This window comes from Bicyclus anynana, chromosome 5 (genome assembly GCF_947172395.1).
Source record: "Bicyclus anynana chromosome 5, ilBicAnyn1.1, whole genome shotgun sequence".
Lineage (NCBI taxonomy): Eukaryota > Metazoa > Arthropoda > Insecta > Lepidoptera > Nymphalidae > Bicyclus > Bicyclus anynana.
In genome coordinates this window covers 13228699-13252020 of record NC_069087.1, presented here as the reverse complement: position 1 = coordinate 13252020, position 23322 = coordinate 13228699, and the positions used below count along the sequence as shown (strand labels likewise).

General features: G+C 35.4%; 1 protein-coding gene and 1 long non-coding RNA gene across 3 annotated transcripts in view; one reads left to right on the top strand and one right to left on the bottom strand.

Moving 5' to 3' along the window:
• The first annotated feature begins 428 nt into the window (after positions 1-428).
• On the top strand, positions 429-3295 carry LOC112047572 (uncharacterized). Its single transcript, XR_002886963.2, has 2 exons — positions 429-669; positions 3077-3295. It is a non-coding gene; the product is annotated as an uncharacterized LOC112047572 (long non-coding RNA).
• Positions 3296-22852: 19557 nt separating this feature from the next.
• The window catches only part of LOC112047116 (uncharacterized), a 46971-nt gene continuing 46501 nt past the window's right edge, over positions 22853-23322 (bottom strand). For both annotated transcript variants that reach the window (XM_024084053.2, XM_024084064.2), the window contains one exon: positions 22853-23073. In XM_024084053.2, the coding sequence (XP_023939821.2) occupies positions 23013-23073 (61 nt within the window). In that variant the 3' untranslated portion in view covers positions 22853-23012. The remainder of the gene's footprint in view (positions 23074-23322) is intronic.

Here is a 23322-nt window from a genome sequence, read left to right as displayed (position 1 = left end):
ACGAGTATGATAATCAATAATTACCAATAAAAAAATACTCCATTCCCTTTCTTTACTTTTTGTGAACAGTTTTTAAAATATTTATAAAAATATGACGCCATTTTTCTTGAATAATATTGAAAATTACTGATGCAACGGTTTGTGTCGTACTGACTCGAGAATGTATTATATTTTTAATTCTGTATTTGGAGCGGCTACGACACCGCCAGCCGTGATAGCCCAGTGGATATGACCTCTGCCTCCGATTCCGGAGGGGGGTGGCTTCGAATCCGGTCCGGAGCATGCACCTCCAACTTTTTAGTTGTGTGCATTTTAAGAAATTAAATATCACGTGTCTCAAACGGTGACGGAAAAACCTCGCATTGGGCCAGCGTGGTGGTCTAACCCCTCTCATTCTGAGAGGAGACTCGAGCTCAGCAGTGAGGCGAATATGGGTTGATAATGATGACACCATCGGGTTCCGTACGCACCATCTGTATATTATTGATTAATCTGTGGCTATAGCATATTTAATTTTAACTCATATTTTTCCTCTGCAAGTGCGATAAGCGTCCGGATTTTCAATATAAACAGACGGCAAACAGGAATATCGTTCATACGCAGCTCCGGGAGCGATCAGCGAGCGTAGTGTTTTTGAAACGGACCTTTCTCTACATAAATACATAATCGGTAAGTCACTCTTTTTTAAAAATTTTCACACGACACACATTAAATTAAGAGTGTGCAATATGTAATTTGGTGGTTACAAATGGTTCTGGATCTCAGATTCTGGAAAAGTTAGGAGCCTGATATTTGGGTAAATGATATTTCAAAGTGTTTGCTTCGTTACGACTATACAAAATACACAATTTGTAAAACTTTTCTCGGTAGTTTATTTTTTTGAAAAATACATGTTTGCTCACATTTTACTTTCAATCTCAGGAAAAGCAAACTTATTTTCTTAAATTTTTGTTTTGTATAGAAAGTTAGGTATATATCTTGAACATGGCCATTTTGTTTTTCGTTATGTTTTCGTTGAGCAAATTGCATAAAGTATTGTCTTCACGGTATTCAGAAACACGCAAATCTCCTCGAAAATTTTTGATAATTGATGTTTACGTCGTTTGATGTACTTACATAAATTGTCAATGTCAAGCTTATAATATTCAAAAAGATTCAAAACATAAAAAAAAATAACGTTCACGTCAAAATATACGGTGCTTAGCATGGATTTCTCCGAGGTGAATAATGATGATATATATTATGTAAAAGTATCTAAGTATATTAAAAGAGCCGTGATATGACCTCTGCCTGCGATTCCGGAGGGTGTGGGTTCGAATCCGGTCTGGGGCATGCACCTCCAACTTTTCAGTTGTGTGCATTTTAAGAAATTAAATATCACGTGTCTCAATCGGTGAAGGAAAACATCGTGAGGAAACCTGCATACCAGAGAATTTTCTTAATTCTCTGAGTGTGTGAAGTCTGCCAATCCGCATTGGGCCAGCGTGGTGGACTATTGGCCTAACCCTTCTCATTCTGAGAAGAGACTCGTGCTCAGCAGTGAGCCGAATATGGGTTGATGACGACGACGACGACTTTTAATTAGATTATCAGGGTCACAGACGTGCTGTTTTGCATGCAACAACAAACGACGTAGTGATGATGCCGTGCGTGCCATTCATTGACCTAGCACTATTTAGTACCCATCAGTAGCGAAGGCTGAAATTTTGTAATAGGTAATCCGGTAAAGTGTTATTTAGCGATGCACGCAGGCGTTTATTAAAAAAAAAATGTAGAAATGCTATGGTAATATTATATACCTATTTCGAGATTAAAATATAAATTTTAATTATAATGAATATGTAAGAGTATGTATGGATTTTTAAAAGGTAAGCCGCCAGGAATCGGGTTGTCTGTCATTTCAAAAGAGTTTGTAAACTAAGCCTATTTGAAATAAATAAATTTTGATTTGATTTGATTTGATTGACGTTTTTAATAATAATAATCATTTATTCTCTATAAATACGTAACATAATAAAAATATAGCTTAACACTATGATGAGATGAGTCGTAAGTATCTAAACTAAGCACGAACTTGTATTTATAGACACTTGTGTTGTACCTATGTCTCAAAAAGAGAGTGTGCAATATGTAATTTGGTGGTTACAAATGGTTCTGGATCTCAGATTCTGGAAAAGTTAGGAGCCTGATAGGTATTTGGGTAAATGATATTTCAAAGTGTTAGCTTCGTTATGACTATACATAAAAAATTTAATAAAAAAAATACAACCGACTTTAAAATCTAAAAACGTACCCACTAAACTAAAAAGCGAAAAATAACATCATAATATGTTCTACCTGCTGATCAGTATGAAGGCGGTGCTAAGCCTAACAAAATATATTCTACTACCTACTTCTTCTTTTGTAATATTACCTAATAGTAATTAAGTAATTTAATACAGCCGGTTAGGTAGAATGAATCTACACACACGCACTACTGTCTATGAATAACTACGAACACAACATTTTAAAAATATTTCTTTATAATCTAGAGTAAAATCTATTACCATTCCAAATTTCAGCCTAATCGCTTCAGTAGTAGCGGCGTTAAAGAGTAACAAACATCCAAACATACATCCAAATATCCATATAAACTTTCGCGTTCATAATATTAATAGGATTCTGGGATCCTGACTTCCAGAGATCAGCTCAAGGGGGTTCCCCTTGAACCGATTCAGCTGAAGTTTGGAATGGAAATAGATTTTACTCTGGATTAACACATAGGCTACTTTTTATCCCGAAAAAATCCATAGTTTCCAGATATTTGCGAAAACTGATGATTTTGATGATATGAATGTTTGTTACTCTTTCACGCCTCGATTACTGAACCGAATTAGCTGAAAATATTGAGGTATATTATAGCCTGGATTAACAAATAGGCTTCTTTTTATCCCGGAAAAATCGATGGTTCCCGAGGGATTTGTGAAAAACTAAATTCCACGCGAACGTCCGCTAGTATAAATCTATTTGTTTAGTAACATTCACACTGACTCAAGAGCCCTACTATTTACTTACAAGAAAAAAATTTTACTTACAGAATAATGTCCGACTGCGACCGCATCGTCTTCCCGGACGAAGTTGAACAAATCAAGGCTCAAATAGCCGCGGAGAACAAAGCATCAGCAAGGCAGCAATCAATAGATGACCCAGAAATAGTGCTTGAACATTTCGTTAAAGTGCCGCCAAATCTTATGACCTCACCATCAGACGACAAAATGGATGCTATCGTTTTCAAATAAATTAAATTATACCATAAGTCTATTATTTTTATGTTACACTAGCTGACGCCGCGCGGTTTCACCCGCGTGGTTCCCGTTCTCGTAGGAGTACAGGGATAATATATAGCCTATAGCCTTCCTCGATAAATGGGCTATCAAACACTGAAAGAATTTTTCAAATCGGATCAGTAGTTCCTGAGATTAGCGCGTTCAATCAAACAAACAAACTCTTCAGCTTTATAAAATCATAGTATAGATTTTCATCTGAATTTCGTAATACATTCGAAGTCTCAATGGCTGAACGGTAAAAGCGGTCGGACTCATCACCGAGGGGTGGTGGTTCGATCCTAGTTGGTCTATTGTCATACCCACTCCTAATACAGTCTTAAATAGTGTAGCTTTCCAACAGTGAAAGAATATTTCAAATTGGTTCAGTAGTTCCAACTTCCAGAGATTGAATAGGTTCTGAAACTATGGCAAACAAACAAACAGACAACAATCAAATCTATCATCTCTCGAATAGTAGTATAGATAACTTGTAACGTTTAAATTTGAATTAAAATTTCATTTGTAATAATTTAGCTAAGTATATCTATACTAATATTATAAAGAGGTAAAGGTTGTAGTGTTGTAGGGGATATGTCTGAACCGATTTGCAAATTCTCATCCAGTAAAAAGCCACGTTATGTGTGAGTGTTAGGCTTTATTTTGTCCTCATATTCTGATGGAAACGGGAATTACGCGGGTAAAACGGCGGAGCGTCGGTTAGTATAGAATACAATAAGAAATTCAAGCTTACTTATCCTAATAGCAAAACAAATCATGCCTACGTAAAATGGTGGTAAGAATACTAGCTGTATTTCTGCAATGGACAGCCATGCTGATCCAGGAAGGCAACTAGCCGCGATGAAATTCTTGGCACAACAATGTAATAAATGAAATAGAGCGGCAACAGAACATAAAGAACTTAAGCTACGCTTAAGCGGGCCGCGGAACATTGTCGGCCCAGTACTGCGAAAACCAAAACGCAACTTCAAAAAATCTCCAACAAACTTTCTGAAAATTGAGAAAAATCCATGAAGGTCAGATATTAGTAACAAAATGTCTGGCAAGAAATATTATTTCTTGGCCAAATATGAGTTCAAGATTTTGAGAAATCTCGAAAAAATCCGTTTATATGTAACATTTGTTAAACAGTTATACAGATGGAGTCTAAACTAATCAAACTAACCTCAGAAAACAGCGTTAATTGGTGTCAATTTAAATCGTGTTTTTAAGATATAATTTTCGATAAAGCCCTTTTTTCATTATTCCAAAATCTTATTAAAGAGCTTGTTAAGGGAATATAGCTAATTATTTTTGTAATTGAAAAATAAACAGCCAAGGTATTCAAGAAAAAAGACAAATGGCGCTTTTGGCTATTCTTCTTCGGATTTCAGTTTCGCACGAGTCAGTATTACTGATACTGGATCCCAGATATATAAAGTTTTGCACAATTGCCAAATTCAGTAAAGCTGAAATTTATTGGTACGCGTCTTTGGTTCTGCTTATAGAGAGGCCCATTTCTTCGCTCACTTGAGCCATTCTGTTCAATAGGGTTTTCATTTCGGTCTCAGATCCTGCTAAAAGAGTTATGACATCAGTGTAACGTTAATTGGTTAACTTTACTTCAATGCTGATGCCACCATTCTACTCTACGCGAGTGCGTCTCATAATATATTCCTCGTAAATATTGAACAGAATAGGAGACAGCACACAGCCCTGTCTGACACCTTTGTGAAACTTAAAAGTAATATCTCTCCTTACAATTCCCACACTATGAAAAGATTCTTTGTGTAACTAGATGTTGAGGTACTTCCAATTCTGTTAGCACTCTCTATTCTCTCCAATGTCTTACTACTAATTAGCTTTTGACTGATAGATTACAGGACAGGAAAACCTATAAAATTCAAAATGTTGAATATATCGCGGTCGTCTGCTCATTTAAAATATTAGTATTACCGCAGAAAACATATATGAACAAGTAATTACGCATAATTACATATCGGAGATTACATATTTGAGCCGTTTGCGGTCGAAACACTAGGACCGTGGGGTCCGAGTACACGCTTTCTTTACAAAGAAATTACAAAGCGTTTAATCGACACCTCCCGTGACCAGAAAGAAGGCTGGCCTATATTTAGGCCAAATAATTGCCTGGCTGGCAGTATTGCCATACAACGTGGCAATACTGCCAGCCTTCTGGGCACTTTACCTATGATCGTCGATTCGGACGAATTACCGACGCCTGAGCCTTTAGATATAATTTAAATTTAGTATATTTCCTTTTTAATTTTTATAACATGTAGTTACAGAGTTTCTTATATTTCCATTGAATAGTTCTATTACGCATTGTTTACAAACAGTGTAAGCATTAGCATATGCAGTTTAATTCAATCTTTTTCCTCAAGTGCAAGTGGAATAACCTGGCGTCCGGATTTTCGATAAAATTGACGGCCAACTGGAATTTTTCCTCATAAACTGGTACGAGAGCAGCCAGCGACGTAGTGTTCTCGGAACGGACATTTCTCTATATATCTACGTAAGTAATTTTTTATCAATTTATCACGATATATGGATGTTAAATTAATATTTTGTCTAATTTTAATCCTATTCTTGGCAAATGTCTTTTTAGCGTTCCGAACGTACGTTGTACAAAAACGGTACCCTTATTTAATCTCACTCGCGCACATTTTAATGTAGTGTGAAGGTCACTTTTGGAGTGCATCTTGTAAAAAGTAAGTTATAATAAATACCAAAATAGGAAATAGGTACACAGGTCAATTTTCAAAAGCATGATAGATTAACAAGGTTCGGAACCTCGTCACGCGAGTTTAGCTCGAACTTGTCCAGTTTTTTAAATGTCGTTTTCATCACATCGTATCTTTCATACGTAGGTACTGGAAAAACGACATACTTTTATAATCTATACTAATATTATAAAGCGGAAGAGTTTGTTTGTTTGTTTGTTTGATTGAACACGCTAATCTCAGGAACTACTGGTCCGATTTGAAAAATACTTTCAGTGGTAGATAGCCCATTTATCGTGGAAGGCTATAGGCTATATTATATTTTCAAAAAAATTAAGGATCCTTCCTGAAACTTCAATAATGTAACCCAAGGTATACATAAGTTTTGTTTCCATGACGTGCGCTGCAAAAACTATTCATGTTAGAATAAAATAATGTACTACAATTTTGCAGAACACATCATTTTCTAAAAAAAATGTCGCAACAGTATATATCTATCTTCTATATTTTAGCAGATATAGTACCTTTTGTACTTTAATAAATTAATTAAATTATACACTAAGGTTTATGTCATTATTTACACAACTAAACTTAACTCCTTATCAAAATGAATTACTTAATAATTAGAGGATATGTTATCTCCGATACTATATGTTAATTAAACATATAGTTTCGGAGATAATACAAAATTTCTAAAAGACGCAAAAAAGCTGCTAAAAGACGCTCCGCGGTCCGCTAGTTTATATATAAATTAACTATTACTCGACAAGTTGATGTAACTCCCATGATATGCGGACGACGGGGGGAAAGACTGCGCGGGTTTGAAATCGTGCGTGCGGGGAAGTGAGGTGCATCAGTCGTGGGTATTTCATACATCGCTACACGCCCCCCGGCCCGCGCGGACCATCGGGAGTGTTACGAACGAACTTAAGCTATAAACTCGTATTTTTGATTTGTTTTATTTACTTGGAATATCAAAATTACCGCTTACAAAAGATATTCACTTTTAAACAGGTAGGGTCATCCACACATGCACGCGACGTAGTGATCACCAACGATATTTTATAGTATTAGATATGGTACTAGCGCATCGAAACCACAGAATAGAAAACGCATAAATCTAACGGTCGAAAGTCGAAACTGAGGTGACCAAAGTAACCCATTCGTCTAAATTTCATTTAGTCGCATAATAAACACCAAAAGTTATTAATACAGTTCGCGCGGCGAGAGTTTGGCTTTGACCTTCGGATGGAGGGGATTACTGCGCATGGGTACTGTCACGCACACAATACTTTTCCTTTTTTATGTACCAGGTTGGATATTTGAGTGGGTCAAAATTCATGTATAGTGATAATAATGCTAGAAAATAATACGAAGTAGATAAACTTCTTCATTTATTAAAACTATTGATAGTTATTTTACATATTTAAAATGTTTATACAGAGACAGCAATGAAAATTCTAAATAATTGTTTTTAATAAAATTATTTATTCCAAGATACATGTAAAATTGGTACATAAGAACAAAAGAAAACTTAAAATAATTATTAAATACAGTGTGTCCCTGGATAATCTGCAACACCAAAAGGGGGTAATATTAATATTTAACAAAAAAACTTAAACAAACAAACTCAACAAATAATAACAATCGACAACAATTAACGAAAATAGCAATTCATTTGTGAACGTGATTGTACAACAGGAGTGCGCGGTACGTCGTTTCGGTGCGAGAGGCAGGTAACGACTGGAGCGCCAATCAGAGCACCGCGCACCCGCCCCGCACCCCGCTAATGCCCGTTGATACCCAATTTCTGATTTCTGCGCAATAACGGTCAAAGCCAAACTCTCGCCGCGCGAACTGTACCTTATAATATATATAATACCTTAATATTGTCTACAATGTCGTGTTGTATGTTCAGTGGAATATCTGAGTTTGGAACACTTTTTGCGGTGATTTTGTACGCACGTAACATGTCTGTAATGTAAAATATCGTTGGTGATGACGCCGTGCGACGCCGACATTCATTGACCTAAGGCGTGGCTTGTTATAAATATTATTGTATTGTTTTTGGAGTTATATCTTATTATTTCACTAGCGGACGCCCGCGACTTCGTCCGCGTGGAAATCAATGTAAACTTTCAAGCCGTATTTAGAAAGAAAGAAAGAAAAAATCTTTATTACAGCATTATGCCACAAGACACAATTTGCTCTTATTATAATATAATATTGTCATATTATGTAATATGTAATATGTAACCGTGATAGCCCAGTGGATATGACCACTGCCTCCGATTCCGGAGGGTGTGGGTTCGAATCCAGTCCGGGGTATGCACCTCCAACTTTTCAGTTGTGTGCATTTTTTAAGAAATTAAATATCACGTGTCTCAATCGGTGAAGGAAAACATCGTGAGGAAACCTGCACACCAGAGAATTTCTTAATTCTCTGCGTGTGTGAAGTCTGCCAATCCGCATTGGGCCAGCGTGGTGGACTATTGGCCTAACCCCTCTCATTCTGAGAGGAGACTCGAGCTCAGCAGTGAGCCGAATATGGGTTGATGACGATGTAATATGTCAGGACAATATCCTGCGATGTGTGGCATAACCCAATAAAGGGCCCCAACTCAGTATGATGCTACATACTCATATTTCACCATGGGTTGAATTTAAAAATTTTTGAATTACATTATATTTTGTATGTTTTTATGATTTAAGAACAAATTTTTAAAAATGTAACTCTAAAAATGAAGGACTTTCCATACAAACTTTCAACCCCTATTTCACCCCCTTCTTATTTTATTTTCGCAATAAAAAGTATCCTATAACCTTCTCCGTATTATTGTCTTAAAGCGTGCCAAGTTTCATTTGAATTCATTCAGTTTTTTCAGCGTGATGCCCGAATAACAAAAAAACACGGACAGACAGACAGACAAAAAATCGAAAAAAAATATTTTTAGCTTCAGTATCGATTATATAATGCCCTCTAACTTCTCCTGCCCTCAAAATATCTTCAATGTACAGAATTCGTATTATAAGTATAGATTCTAGATGACGCTGGCTTCCTTTATGCCACGTTAACGTTTGTTGTTACAAATGGTATAAGTAAAATCTCAAATTGCGAATAAATGTATAGAAATCGACCAGTTTTATTATAAGTATAGAAGTATAGATATAGATAGATAGATTACAGAACTGTTAACGGAAAAATATTCTGTTGATTCACCAAAAACTTTTTGGTGATTTTGCTGCGATTCAATAGCAGAGATATAAACTATTGCAATAGTATCTACGCTTAACGGCGGACAGACGGACGGGCGGACAGACAGATGGACATAGTTAAACTCTATGGATTTCTTTTTGACTACGGAACCCTAAATAGCATTAAAAAATATTACTTACAGAATCATGGCCGACTGCGACCGCATCGTCTTCCCGGACGAAGTTGAACAAATCAAGGCTCAAATAGCCGCGGAGAAAAAAGAACCAACAAGCCAGCAAGCGATGGATGAACCAGAAATAGTGCTAGAACATTTTGTTCAAGTACCGTCAAATCTTATGACACCACCATCAGACAACAACAAAGTGGACGCTATCGTTTTTCAATAAAGTAATTATACCTTATGTCTATTATTTTTTAATCGACTTCAAAAAAAGGGGAGGTTCTCAATTCGAGTGTATGGTTTTTTTGTATGTATGTTACCTGATTACTCAAAGACGCCTGGACCGATTTGATTAATTCTTTTTTTTTTGTTTTATACTCCGGCCTGAGGTGGTCCCATTGTCACTATATGATCTAATGATGGAATCCTGGAGAAATTGAGGGGAACTTTCAAAAATCGTAACGGCAACTATCACGTTCCGTACTACTAAATATCTTTCTAATTATAGGTTACTGGACAGGAAAACCCTAAAGGATTGAAAGTGTTGAAGGTCACGGTCGTCCGCCATTTTTATAAATGTTAGCTTTAGCAGATTCATTTTTAGCTCAATATTTTTCCTCTAGTGAATGAGCCTGCTGGCGTCCGGATTTTCGATATAAACTGACAGCACGGAATATTGTTCTTAAGTATTTATTAGCTTCGATAGCGGCTAGTGATAAGGTGTAGAGACTAGAGTATAACAAAAGAATGGACCAATGGATCTACTGGCAACATGCAGAATTGTATCTCGGTTTATGTAAACGCACCACCTCACAGCGCCTGGTCTATATGGCGAGCAAGCAAAAATAGTTGTCTTGACGTAGGTATTCGCTATGTAAGAAAGGATTTTCTAAAATTTACCATTTATTGGGATGTTCTCGGGTGAAGTCGCGGGCATCAGTTAGTCAATACATTGTGGTAAATCCGCGAAAAACTTCCGCCACAGTTCATGCAACATGATAATAATAGGTAATATTGCTAATTATGGACAACAATGGAATCTGCCACGACGTATTAAGATGACCAAATAAACAAATAGCAGTAAACATGACCTTTGCATTATGATAGCCTTAACGAAAATTCCAACTTTACAATAATTAGACAATCATTATTAACAACCCTTAATCGGCTCACTGTTAAGCACGATTCTCGGCACACAGAATGAAAGGGATTAGGCTACCACGCTAGGGCATAGGTCATATCCTATCTATCTAGATCCACTATATCTATCTACCACGTTTCGTCTAATTACACAATTAAAAATACAACTACGCAGTAGGCAATTTTCTCGGGCTGCATAGCGCCAGCACCATTGTTTTACAGTGGAATTCATAGACGTAGTAGGGGGCACCCCTAGGCGATCATTCAGCCGCTGAGTGTCAAATTTAACCTGTATTTTTTTGAGAATTAGACTTTTTTTTTGAGAATTAGACTTTTTTTTTGAGAATTAGACTTTTCACTTTTTTATTTATATGTTTTGATTAGTGGTTGCCCTTCTAGTTCGTATTTTTGGCTTTAGTGCCATACAAAAAATCATCATCTCGAGTCGCTTGCATCCAGCGACTCCCTGCAACCTGCTTGATGACATCGGTCCACCATTATAAAACAAAGGTTTTATAATCGTCGAAAATTCAAGAAGTGGCTACCCCAGCTAGATTTGATAGAACTGTATTAAGGATAACCAGCCCTCTCCCCAGTATTAACAAAGAACAACAAACGTGTGTTTAAAATAACAATGATATACATATAATTAATAATGAATAAAGTATGTGCATATATGTATGAGTGTGTTTTGTATGGCCGCGTGTATATGTGCGTGAGTGTCATGAGTGTGTCTTTCTGTTAATATTAATAATAAATAGGCGATAGTAAAAATATATTTGCGTTTTATTAAGGCAAGCTTCATCATATTAGGCTGCATCTTTACTTACCATCAAGCGTGATTGTGGTCAAAGGCTTGCTTATAACATTAAAACAATGGTGTAGATTTTTGGCGTAGGTCTACGTACAACGTATATTATACCTACGTATTCGTTAAGACATATATTGTAAAAAACGTCCAGGAGAATGCTGTGTGAACGTAGCCTAAGGATGAATACATTATTATCTAATACTTACATAAAAATATTGTGTCACGGTGTTTGTGGTCGCACTCCTCCGAAACGGTTATACCGATTGTTTTTTTTTTTAACATTTATTAGGGTCATGTATTTTTAACCATCCTTATAAAACAACTACTGTTACTATTTTTTATTCGCAATTTTAGTACCCATTTTTGTTTTATGTACCTATATGGCAGAACAATGTTTACTGGCTCAAATAGTGGAACTTTGGGTGGTGGGAGGCTTTGGCCGTGGCTAGTTACCAACCTACCGACAAAGACGTACCGCCAAGCGATTTAGCGTTCCGGTACGATGTCGTGTAGAAACCTAAAGGGGTGTGGATTTTCATCCTCCTCCTAACAAGTTAGCCCGCTTCCATCTTACATTGCATCATCACTTACCATCAGGTGAGATTGTAATCAAGGGTAACTTGTAAAAAATAAAAAAAAAATAAGGTTATATTAATAATAATAATTATTCTTAATGTATCATATTGATAAATGCCTAGGTACTTACGAGTACAATATTTGCAGTAATATCTACAATTTATTGATTAAGTTTTCCTCAATAGTGTAGTGTGTACTGGCACTTTACCTGATAGGTACCAACTTGTTAATATAGTACAAGATCCAGCATAAGAAATATGCACCCTCATCTGTTATTTATTTGGGTTATGAAATAGTAGAAAATATTCACATTGTCACATTGCAAATAAGTTGCCTAGTAAAATTGTGGCCGGATAGTATTAAATGATTAACCTCATTGGCTAATTTCAAAAAATCGTACACCATTTAAAATAATATACCTAACATAATTTAAAACGTAAAAGTTGCCTGCATTCACATTGCAACTAAGGGGGGTTGCCAGATATAAACAGTTAAATATGTTTTTGCTTAATTAAATTATAATAAGTTGCCTTTGATCTAGTTCATGGTTTTCTAGATTTTGTATGAAAAATGTGTCTGGTCACAGTTTAACTAGGCAACCTATTTGCAATGTGTGACTGTGAATATTCATCATCATCATCATTATCAACCCATATTCGGCTCACTGCTGAGCACGAATCTCCTCTCAGAATGAGAGGGGTTAGTCCAATAGTCCACCACGCTGGCCCAATGCGGATTGGCAAAATTCACACACGCAGAGAATTAAGAAAATTCTCTAGTACGCAGGTTTCCTCACGATGTTTTCCTTCACCGTTTGAAGCACGTGATATTTAATTTCCAAAAATGCACACAACTGAAAAATTGGAACTGCATTGTGAATATTATTTACCATTTATTTCTTATCACTAATAATATCAGATGAGGGATCGTTGGATTTGGATGAGGATATATATTTATAATGCTGGATCTTAAACCAATAGTTATAATATTTACTCATTGACGCCATTCTGTAATCTTGTTATATACTCGTACCTAATTGATACTCACAGTGTTTTTCTGTATTCTGACACTTAGTAGGTACAACTTGTCTCAAGTGACACCTGACAAGGTAGAGAATACACCCCAGTTTTTGCTGACAAAGTTACAGCATTTTTCGCTAAATATTTAAAACTTTTTGATAAAACTACGTACGAAAATTAAATGCTTAATACTAAACCTTGTAAAAGCTTCATCAAATTTGATCGTGGGCAATTAGCTTTTAGTAATTTGTATTTTCTAGGCAAGCGCGCTCCAACCTCAACCTCAACCTCAACCCAATCTCAATGCTCATCACTGCTTTCCACCAGGCATGATTGAAGTCGGGGCCTGCCCGTCCATACGGCGAACGATGCAGTCGCTCCAGGCGCCAAATCCTACAGAGTGCCTAAATGATAATCCTTCTCAACCGTAGACGGTATTGCGCCTGATTTTCAATTGGTTAACCCATACAATATGGTCGAGATCTTCGCGTTCCATTCTTTACACTCATAATATAGGTATCTAATTAGGAGCAAACAGGAGAGGCGCCATAATTGTCTAATCTATACTTATAATAAATCTGTAGAGAGGTCAATTCTGTATATGAAATATATTTCCAAAATAACTATCGGGGGATGATTAGTGGTCGATACTGATGTAAAAAATGCTCTTTATAGAAACAAAAACTACTTGACGGATTTTAACGAAACTTTGTACAATTATTCTTCATACTTCTGGGCAGGTTATACTTTTATACTTTTCATCACGCTACGATCAATAGGAGCAGAGCAGTGAAGGGAAATGTTGGGAAAACGGGAGATGTTACTCCATTTATTAAGCTTTAACAAAAACATTACCCTCCTTCTTACGCAGTCGGGTACAAAGTGTCGTTACAACTTTTCGCAACGCGCGATAAGGAAGTTCGTTCCAAAATGTTGTTTTCTCCAAAATATAATCGCACGTCTGTGTTTAAATATAGGTAGGTAAATGACTCTTATTGTGTTCTTAATAATCTATATTTAATTGTTCAGCCGATATAACGGTGTTACTTATTGTTAAATTATATTATTTCCTTTGAAATACGTATTATAGAAAAATGTTAAAATATCAATTAATAAAATGAGTGAAGAGGAAAAATCGTAAACACAATTAAATAGTGGGGTGTCCGTATCTAAAAGATAATAGAAGAATGCAGGATTAGGGATGATGACAGTTTTTTAAATTGTATATAAATTAAGAGTATGCTAATAGTAAAGCAATTTTGTAAAAGTAACAGGGTATCTGCCATCATTACTTTCGGAGCTACAGGAATTTAAAGGGTCAGATTTGCGGCGCTGCCGCGGATACCTGAAAAACGCCCCATACAAAATGGTACGAACTTATGACGTCGTAGGCAATTAATGATCGTTAGATTTGTATGGGCATTTAAACTAAATTACTATTACTAATACTAATACTAATATCTTTGTTATGTCTGCGTTTATGTCTATAGTTCATTTATTTAAAAATGTCCCATTTAGTGTAAGGAAGCTAAAACTGTATAAATTTTCATCTAATTACGATAAAATATTTTTAATAGATTTTGAAATTTTATAATCTTATTTATTTTGCAAATATCCAGTCAATCTTTGCTTTTTGTGCATAAATTAGTTAACAATGACCTTATTTACCCGAATGTATCATAAAAATCAATATATTCAAACCTAGTCATCATCCCCATTGAATTATTAAGATTCCTGCGCCATTGTAGAGTCCAGGTCATAAACAAAATTAGTCATATATTTATAGGAATCGATAACAGCTTACCAGAGCGTTTTGTAAACCCGATAATCACCGTTATAGATAAAGGAAAAAACAAATATGATAAAAACTCCAGGTAATATTTATTGTAGGCGTGTACAGTGACTAAGTATGACGTTGTTCGTAATCGTTTGCACATTTTACTGCGATAAACTGGCGTCTGGATTTTCACTATAAACAGACGACCAACAGGAAATATTATTCATACGGAGCTTCGAGAGCGGTCAGTGAAGTAGTGTTCTCGTGACGAACCTTTCTCTATATATCAACCTAATCGTAAGTTCCTCTTTCTTTAACAACTAAACACAATACAGCATGGGTGCAAAATTAATAGCTTGTGCAGTTTTAATTCTATTATCTTGGCAATTGTATGTAATTTTCGATTTACCTAATCGTTGACTATCATCAATCATCAGTTTTGTTTCTATCGTGATTGGTTTTCGAAAATGTGGCGTCCTTTTAAGTATTTGTGTTCGTGATATCACTGTCCAAAGGTATATTTTTTGGTTTTTTCATCAATTAATAGATAAAATGTGTTTGGGATTACTCAGGATTAACGTTGTGAAATACGTAATGTGTTTGGTGTGTATGAAAACTATACAGTAAGATGTGTAGGTATGTAGTTTGTTAGATGTCTACTCGTACTCTATCATATACCTATAATCTATGATTTTTATTATTATTTTTTTTAAAGATTTTTATACTGTTAGATATGTATAGACACTAGCGCGTCGAAACTGAGACGAACAAAAATGGCTTATTGCATAATTTTATTTAGTGACACTAATGATGGCTACCACGTCCAGTTGTGTGTTCAGGAAATGTAAACATGTATGTATGTACATAAATATATATCAAGGAAGGTTACAGGATAACACAAAATTGTGCATGTATGTGCTCAGTGTAGTAGCTAAATTCGGATCACTTTTTTTCGATTTTGTAGGCACGTAACATATCTAATAGTATAAAAAGAATTTTTTAAATCGGTTCATGCATCTTCGCGTAATCGGTGAACATACTTGCATAAAAAAAAGATTCTGATGAATTGATAACCTCCTCTTTTTTTTGAAGTCGGTTTAAAATTGCCTATAATACAATAAAACATCCGAAGTCTCATGTGCCCATAATTCTAATAATATCTATGACCCTAACCAAAGTAAGATTTGACCGTTTGAATAATCATGATGGTGATTCCAGTCCCGAATTATCAAACCAAAATTTCCATGATAGTCCCACTTGGGATTGTATAACTTTACCTTGATAATTCGTTACTACGTAAGACAAGGCACAAAAAAGGCTAAAATATCTGTGGAACGAACGAATCCAGTTTGAAGAAAAAAAGTCGAGGTTTTTGCGTCGGCAAGTCTCTATTTTTTTACAACGAAAAGCAACTTCACAGTCAAATGTTAGTTTGGCCAATCATTGGAAGTTTGTATGTAAATATAAACTTCCGCTGTTGACAATATTATGCCATTATTAATAATGCATTATTAATTATTACCAGAGAATTTTCTTAATTCTCGTGTGCCAAGTCTGCCAATCCGCATTGGGCCAGCGTGGTGAACTAATGTGGCCTAACCCCTCTCATTCTGAAAGGAGACTTGAGCTCAGAAGTGAGCCGAATATGGGTTGATAACGATCGAACGAATTATTATGTTTAAATAATAATTATTTATTTTCAAATAAGCTTACCCATCATCGGTCTTGATTGTATATTCCGATGCAGGTCGTCTTTACACACTGGTTAGAGAATCCCACCCGTATTCTAATAGAGTGAACGGTGAGAATAGCTTGTAATAAAATTTTGAAAATTAGATTAAAACAACTTAATTTTTTTAAAGTATTAATAAGATCGAGAATTTTCAAAGTATTTTTAATAACAAGCTTGGCTGTTAACAAATTGTTGGGTCTATAATAAAAAATAATAAGCCACTAATTCCATATTTCTAATTCATAATAAGATTTGGTTGAGATGAAATGCTGTCAGTCATTTGTTAGAGAGTTTTCATAAAAAGACCCGGTCAAGCTTCGCTTTTGACTCATAAACATCCCTAAATTTTAAAAATATAATATAGCCACCGGACGGACAGACAGACAGACAGACAGTCTGTCCGTATTTTAGCTAACCGGGCATCACGCTGAAACTACTGAATGAATTCAAATTAAACTTGAACTTGGAAAATGTATAGGATACTTTTTGTCGCAAAAATTAAATCAGAAGGTGAAACATGGTGTTAAAAGTTTGTATAAAAGTCCTTCATTTTTTTGAACTTGTACTATGGGTATGTGTAGGTACTTAGTACCAGAAAAATACTAAAAATAATGTCATTCAAGATTTCCCAAATTTCTATCCCTAAAGGGTTTAAAAGGGGTTGAAGTTTTTTTAATAGAAGTCGTTCATGTTTAAAGATTAGTGGACTATTTATTATGTATGAATCATGAGAATATATAAATAGAAGGGGGTAAAATAGGGGTTCAAAGCTAACATCGATTTCCACTTGGACGAAGTCGCGGGCGTGCGCTAGTTGTATAATAAGCTTAGAAATATACATGTATTATGCATTATTATAATTTCCTTTTAGGGTTTCTTTCAGTGGCTAAAATAACTTTGTTGATAATACATATAGAGATAAGTTGAAGAAGTTATCTTTTCTTCGTTCTTTTCGCAATATTATAATATACCTAATTTATTAAATTGTAACTTGATATATTCTTTGATATTTCCTTATATATTTCAATGTGTATTTTGTATGGCTGTTAGTCATTGTTTGTTTTGCTTACATACATATTTTTTTTTTTTTTATTAATTTATTTTGTACCAATATTAGTAACACACAAAAGTAAAAACAAAAACAGTGGACAAGGAAACACTTATCTCTATAAGAGATCTCTGCCAGTGACCCTTGGCAGTGGGAGAGATTTTAAACAAAAGAAATGGATAGGTACAACAGAAAAAATTTTTTAACTTGTTTTCTAGACTTTCACCATCGAGGAATCTCTTTGAATGACTTCAATGATTTTAGAGTTTCCAGTAATTATGACTATGTTGATAATGGAGTAACGGAAAATAATCCTAGAGATTTTATAGAAAAAGTAATCTTAGCTGTCTTAGGTTTTTTTTTATTTGTTGGACACTATCACAAGTATCATTTCTGTCTGTTTTCGGGATGCAATATTTATCTGTACCATATATAAATATATATATGTCAATTTCTGTTCACTTTGCATTAATTTAACAAAATGTTTTAATTAGCTAAAAGTAATTTCGATTAAGTCAGTTTCAAACAAAACATAAATTTAGGTTTGTGTCATTGGATGCAACGCCAATGCGACAGATAGACACATCTATAATTATGTATCGTTTTTAACCCATATTCGGCTCACTGCTGAGCTCGAGTCTCCTTCTCAGATTGAGAGGAGTTAGGCCAATAGTTCACCACGCTGACCCAATGCGGATTGGCAGATTTCACACACGCAGACAATGAAGAAAGTTCTCCGGTATGCAGGTTTCCTCACGATGTTTTTCTTCGTTTCCTTTTTGAGACACGTGATATTTAATTTCTTAAAATGCACACAATTGAAAATTTGGATGCATGACTCGGACAGGATTCGAACCCACATCATCCGAAATCGAAGGCAGAGATCATATCCACTGGGCTATCACGAAACTCATCATTATATCATAATTATAACAATAGATATTCACTGACTTTCTAACAGGCAAGGACAAGCCTACCAAGTAAAAAAAAAAATTAAAATACTATTAATTAGTTACAGAATCATGGCCGACAACGACCGCGTCGTCTTCCCGGACGAGGTTGAAGATGTGAAGGCCAAAGTAGCAGAGGAGACCAAAGAAACTGCCACCAACTCAATTGAAGAGCCCCCACCAGAACCCGCTCTAAGGAACATGATCCAAGTACCGCCAAATTGTCCCCCAGGACAGAAAATGGGCGCCGATGGAATTTGCCGTGACGTTTTCTAAAAGATTGTAACTTACGACTTATTTTTATGTTAAATTTTCATCTGAATTTCTAATTAGTACCTATTGTGGTGAAAACATTCGAATGAACGTAGCATTAATCTAAATTTTACAGAATAACAGTATTATAATTATTTTTTATTGTGCTTATGTTGTGTCAATTACATTTTTTGAAAATAAAATTTTGTAAGATATATTTAAATTTTTCCTTACATTTTTTAACCCATTACTAGAGTAGTAGTCCCTCCATAATCCTATCAAAGAGGCTTGGAAAATTCACTCTTCTATATCTTCTATCTATACTTATAATAAAACTGGTCGAATTTGACACTATACATATATTCGCAATTTGAGATTTTACTTATACCATTTGTAACAACAAACGTTACCGTGGCATAACGGGCGCCGGCGCCATCTAGAATCTATACTTATAATACGAATTCTGTACATTTTAACATTCTGTACATTGAAGATATTTTGAAAATTTTCATTGGGGGGCATATAATCGATACTGAAGCTAAAAATATTTTTTTTCGATTTTTTGTCTGTCTGTCTATCTGTCTGTCCGTGTTTTTTGTTATTCGGGCATAACGCTGAAACTACTGAATGAATTTAAATGAAACTTGGCACGGTTTAAGGCCATACGGAGAAGAATGCAATCTGCAAGCTGGAAGCGGGCTAACTTGTTAGGAGAAGGTTGAAAGTCCACGCCCTTTTGGTTTCTACCCGACATCATACATACCTACATATTTATTAACATTTTTTTTCCTTCTATTTTCGGAAGACGGCTTAGTTTCGACTGTAATGATAAAGTGTACCTACATACAAGCGTGTTTGTGTTTCAAATTGGTTATCTGCCTGTAAGCAGAAGTTGAGACTGCCTGGAAGTTGCAAATAAAAAAAAAAGTAAAAAGTTGAAGGTGCATACTTTGGACAGGATTCGAAACTTAACTCGAGACTATCAGTCTATACTCAAAAGAAACAATTGATTGCGGTAATTTCCCCCTTATCAGTGCTTAAAGACATCATTACTAAATGATAATATGATACTTATGATTGTTTTTCACTTGAGATCTACCTACGTGGCTCTTTGTCACTTATACTACGAGTGCTTACTATATTGAACGGAAAATAATTGTTTTGAGGCGATTTCACTTGACTATTTCCCTGAGAGAACTTTGTCATCCAATAATATTTTATAGGCACAAGCGTGCATTGCTACATCTCCTCTCTATTTCCTCTTTGAAAGTGATGATTTTTGAATACTTATGTATGTATTTTTAACCGACTTCCAAAAAGGAGGAGGTTCTACGTTCGGCTGTATGTATGTTTTTTTTTTTTATGTATGTCCAGCGACAATTCCGTCAATTATGGACCGATTTTAAAAATTCTTTTTTTGTTTTGAAGGGTTTACTTCCAGGGTGGTCCCATTTTTTTCATGTCAGGATCTGATGATGGCATCCTGGAGAAATTGAGGGGAACTTTCGAAAGTTGTAGAGACGGCTAGTGCGTTTGTTAGTGTTTCCATAAGTTATTTTAACCCACATAAACTTTATGAAGGTTTGGAGTTGGTCTGATGATGGAGCCGAAACACAGACGATGGAACTCGTCAAAAATTTACAGCAGTCACCTTTTGTTTGGGCTTGATTAATTTGTATTCATGAGTACTTTCCACCTATACGGGTTGTGACTGTATTAAGGGTCTGGTGATGAAGACGAGGGACAGTGAAGAGAACTCCTCGACGGTTCACAGTAGCTACCTTGTGTTTGGACTTGATAAATTTGTATTGATGAGAACTTTCCACCTAGATGGATTGTGACTGTATTAAGGGTCTGGTGATGAAGACGAGGGACAGTGAAGAGAACTCCTCGACGGTTCACAGTAGCTACCTTGTGTTTGGACTTGATAAATTTGTATTGATGAGAACTTTCCACCTAGATGGATTGTGACTGTATTAAGGGTCTGATGATGAAGACGAGTGACAGTGAAGAGAACTCCTCGACGGTTCACAGTAGCTACCTTGTGTTTGGACTTGATAAATTTGTATTAATGAGAATTTTCCACCTAGATGGATTGTGACTGTATTAAGGGTCTGGTGATGAAGACGAAGCACAGTGAAGAGAACTCCTCGACGGTTCACAGTACCTTGTGTTTGGACTTGATAATTTTGTATTGATAAGAACTTTCCACTTAGATAGGTTGTGACTGTACACACGCAGTATACCTACTGCGTGTGTACAGTCACATCCCAACACAAACACTAAAAATAAAAAAATAAAAATTTTAATAAAAAAAATTCAACCGACTTCCAACTCAAAAAATAACTTTAACTAAAAAGCAAAAAATAACATCCTACCTATGTGCTACCTTCTGATCAGTTTGAAGGCGGTGCCAAGTCAGTGTCGTGTTTTAATTAAAGCTGTTTCTGAAAGAACCACATAAATTTTGTAGTTTAAACGTGTTAAATTAAAACATCACTGGCTTGGCACCGCCTTCAAACTGATCAGAACGTAGCACATAGGTAGGATGTTATTTTTTGCTTTTTAGTTAAAGTTATTTTTTGAGTTGGAAGTCGGTTGAATTTTTTTTATTAAAATTTTTATAATATATCTGATCTGATCTGATGATTATGAATGTTATTTAAACGGGTACATACCACGATAAAAAGACGAGATTTTTAATGTCGATATTTCGACCCAGTTGCATGGATCGTGGTCACGACGGGACTGAAGTTGCGGGATGCGAAGTTGTTAGGGGCAGAATCGATCTACCCTCTTTCTTGTTCTTTTTCTTTTTTTCTTCAAAAACCTCGCGTTTTTGGTCGATGATGATGATGATCTGATGATACTGAGTTTTCTTTCTTGCAAGCTTTTTCTCAACCCGGAGATGAAAAGCTGTGTTAGACCCCGTGCCGCACGTAAAGACGTCGTTCCCGGTCTATCGTTAACATCCGATAGTATAGTCATCAATGAATTTAACATTATCACCCTAAGTCACCCACATTGGAGCAGCGTAGTGGGTTGAAGCTCCATATTCCTCTCCTATTATATGAATACTAGCAGACGCCCGCGACTTCGTCCGCGTGAAATTTAGTTTTTCATAAATCCCTCGGGAACCATGGACTTTTCCGGGATAAAAAGTAACTTATGTGTTAAACCAGAGTAATATCTTTTTCCATTCCAAATTTCAAATAAATCGGTTTAGTAGTTTCAGCGTTTAAGAGTAACAAACATCCATACAAACTTTCGCGTTTATAATATTAGTAGGATGAACAAATAAAAGAGTAACTCTAAAAATGAATGACTTTCTATACAAACTTTCAACCCCTTCTATGTTTATCTTAGGGTCAAAAAGTACCCTATGTTTTGCTCCAACGTTCCATTTACGATAATACCAAAATTCATCTTGATCAGTTCAGCCGTTTAGCCGTGAAAGGTAACAGACAGACAGAGATACTTTCGCATTTATAATATTAGTAGGTATAGATCTATGGCTAGCTAAAATAGGCTGATATCATAGATAGTGTTTATTCATTTAATATAGCGACAGGTAGAGGTAGGTGCAGCGGCGAAGAGTCCATACAGGCCGAATCCCGCCGGGTTACCTTTTTGAAATCCATACATACATAGGTACTCATTATTGTAATTAATATGTACCGGAGTTTATATCATGCGGTATGAATTTCATTTTCTTTGGGACGGCGTACTTTCGTCAAAATTCCATCCTTCGCCACTGGTGTGAAGCATCCTGACTCTACAAGTTTGAATTAAAACATAAAGGTTTCTCTGTCGGCTCTGGGTCACGTTGTCACTTGGGATTTTTTTTTGGATTTGTCAGTTTATTTAGGAGTGTAAAAAATTAATTAATTTTTCACTATTCATAAATAATAAGTAGGTTTTTATCTCTCATTTATTTTTTTGTCATTTTTTTTTCATTAAAAATTAATAAAAAAAATTCAACCCTACCGCTGCAGGACATTTGAGTGTCCAAGCGACCATAGTGAGGAACCTCCTCACAATGTTCGCCGTCTCAAGAATCAGTGAGGTAATACTAAGTAGGTATTATTATAAATTGGATCTACGATATTTATAAATAAAACAAATTATTCTAATAATTAACGATCATTTACTTCAAAATATTCATATAATTACACAATTAAGATCTAACTCTTGTGACAATCGAAACATAGGGTCTAGAATAAAAAATTAAATATTTTTTAACCCTGAATTTCATAAAATATTCTCGACATTCGCCTACGAAAATTATAAGTAACCGAGCGTTGCATAAGTTTTAACAAAGGGAGCGTCACTGTCGCAGGAATTCCTGGAAAAGAAAAACTACTGTTATCATTGACATCGATGATCGAAGGATGTGGATCTAGGGTTGTCAACCGTACTATAGTTTATAATATTGTACTATATTTCGGTTCTGTGTACTATATACTGTTGAAGTACGAAAATATACATTATTTTCATCAATGAAATCCAACAAACAAATATTTTATTTTAAAACGTTATATACATTAGTTTACGGCAGATGAATTGGGTCTTAGTCCAGTCATTATAAGAGGTT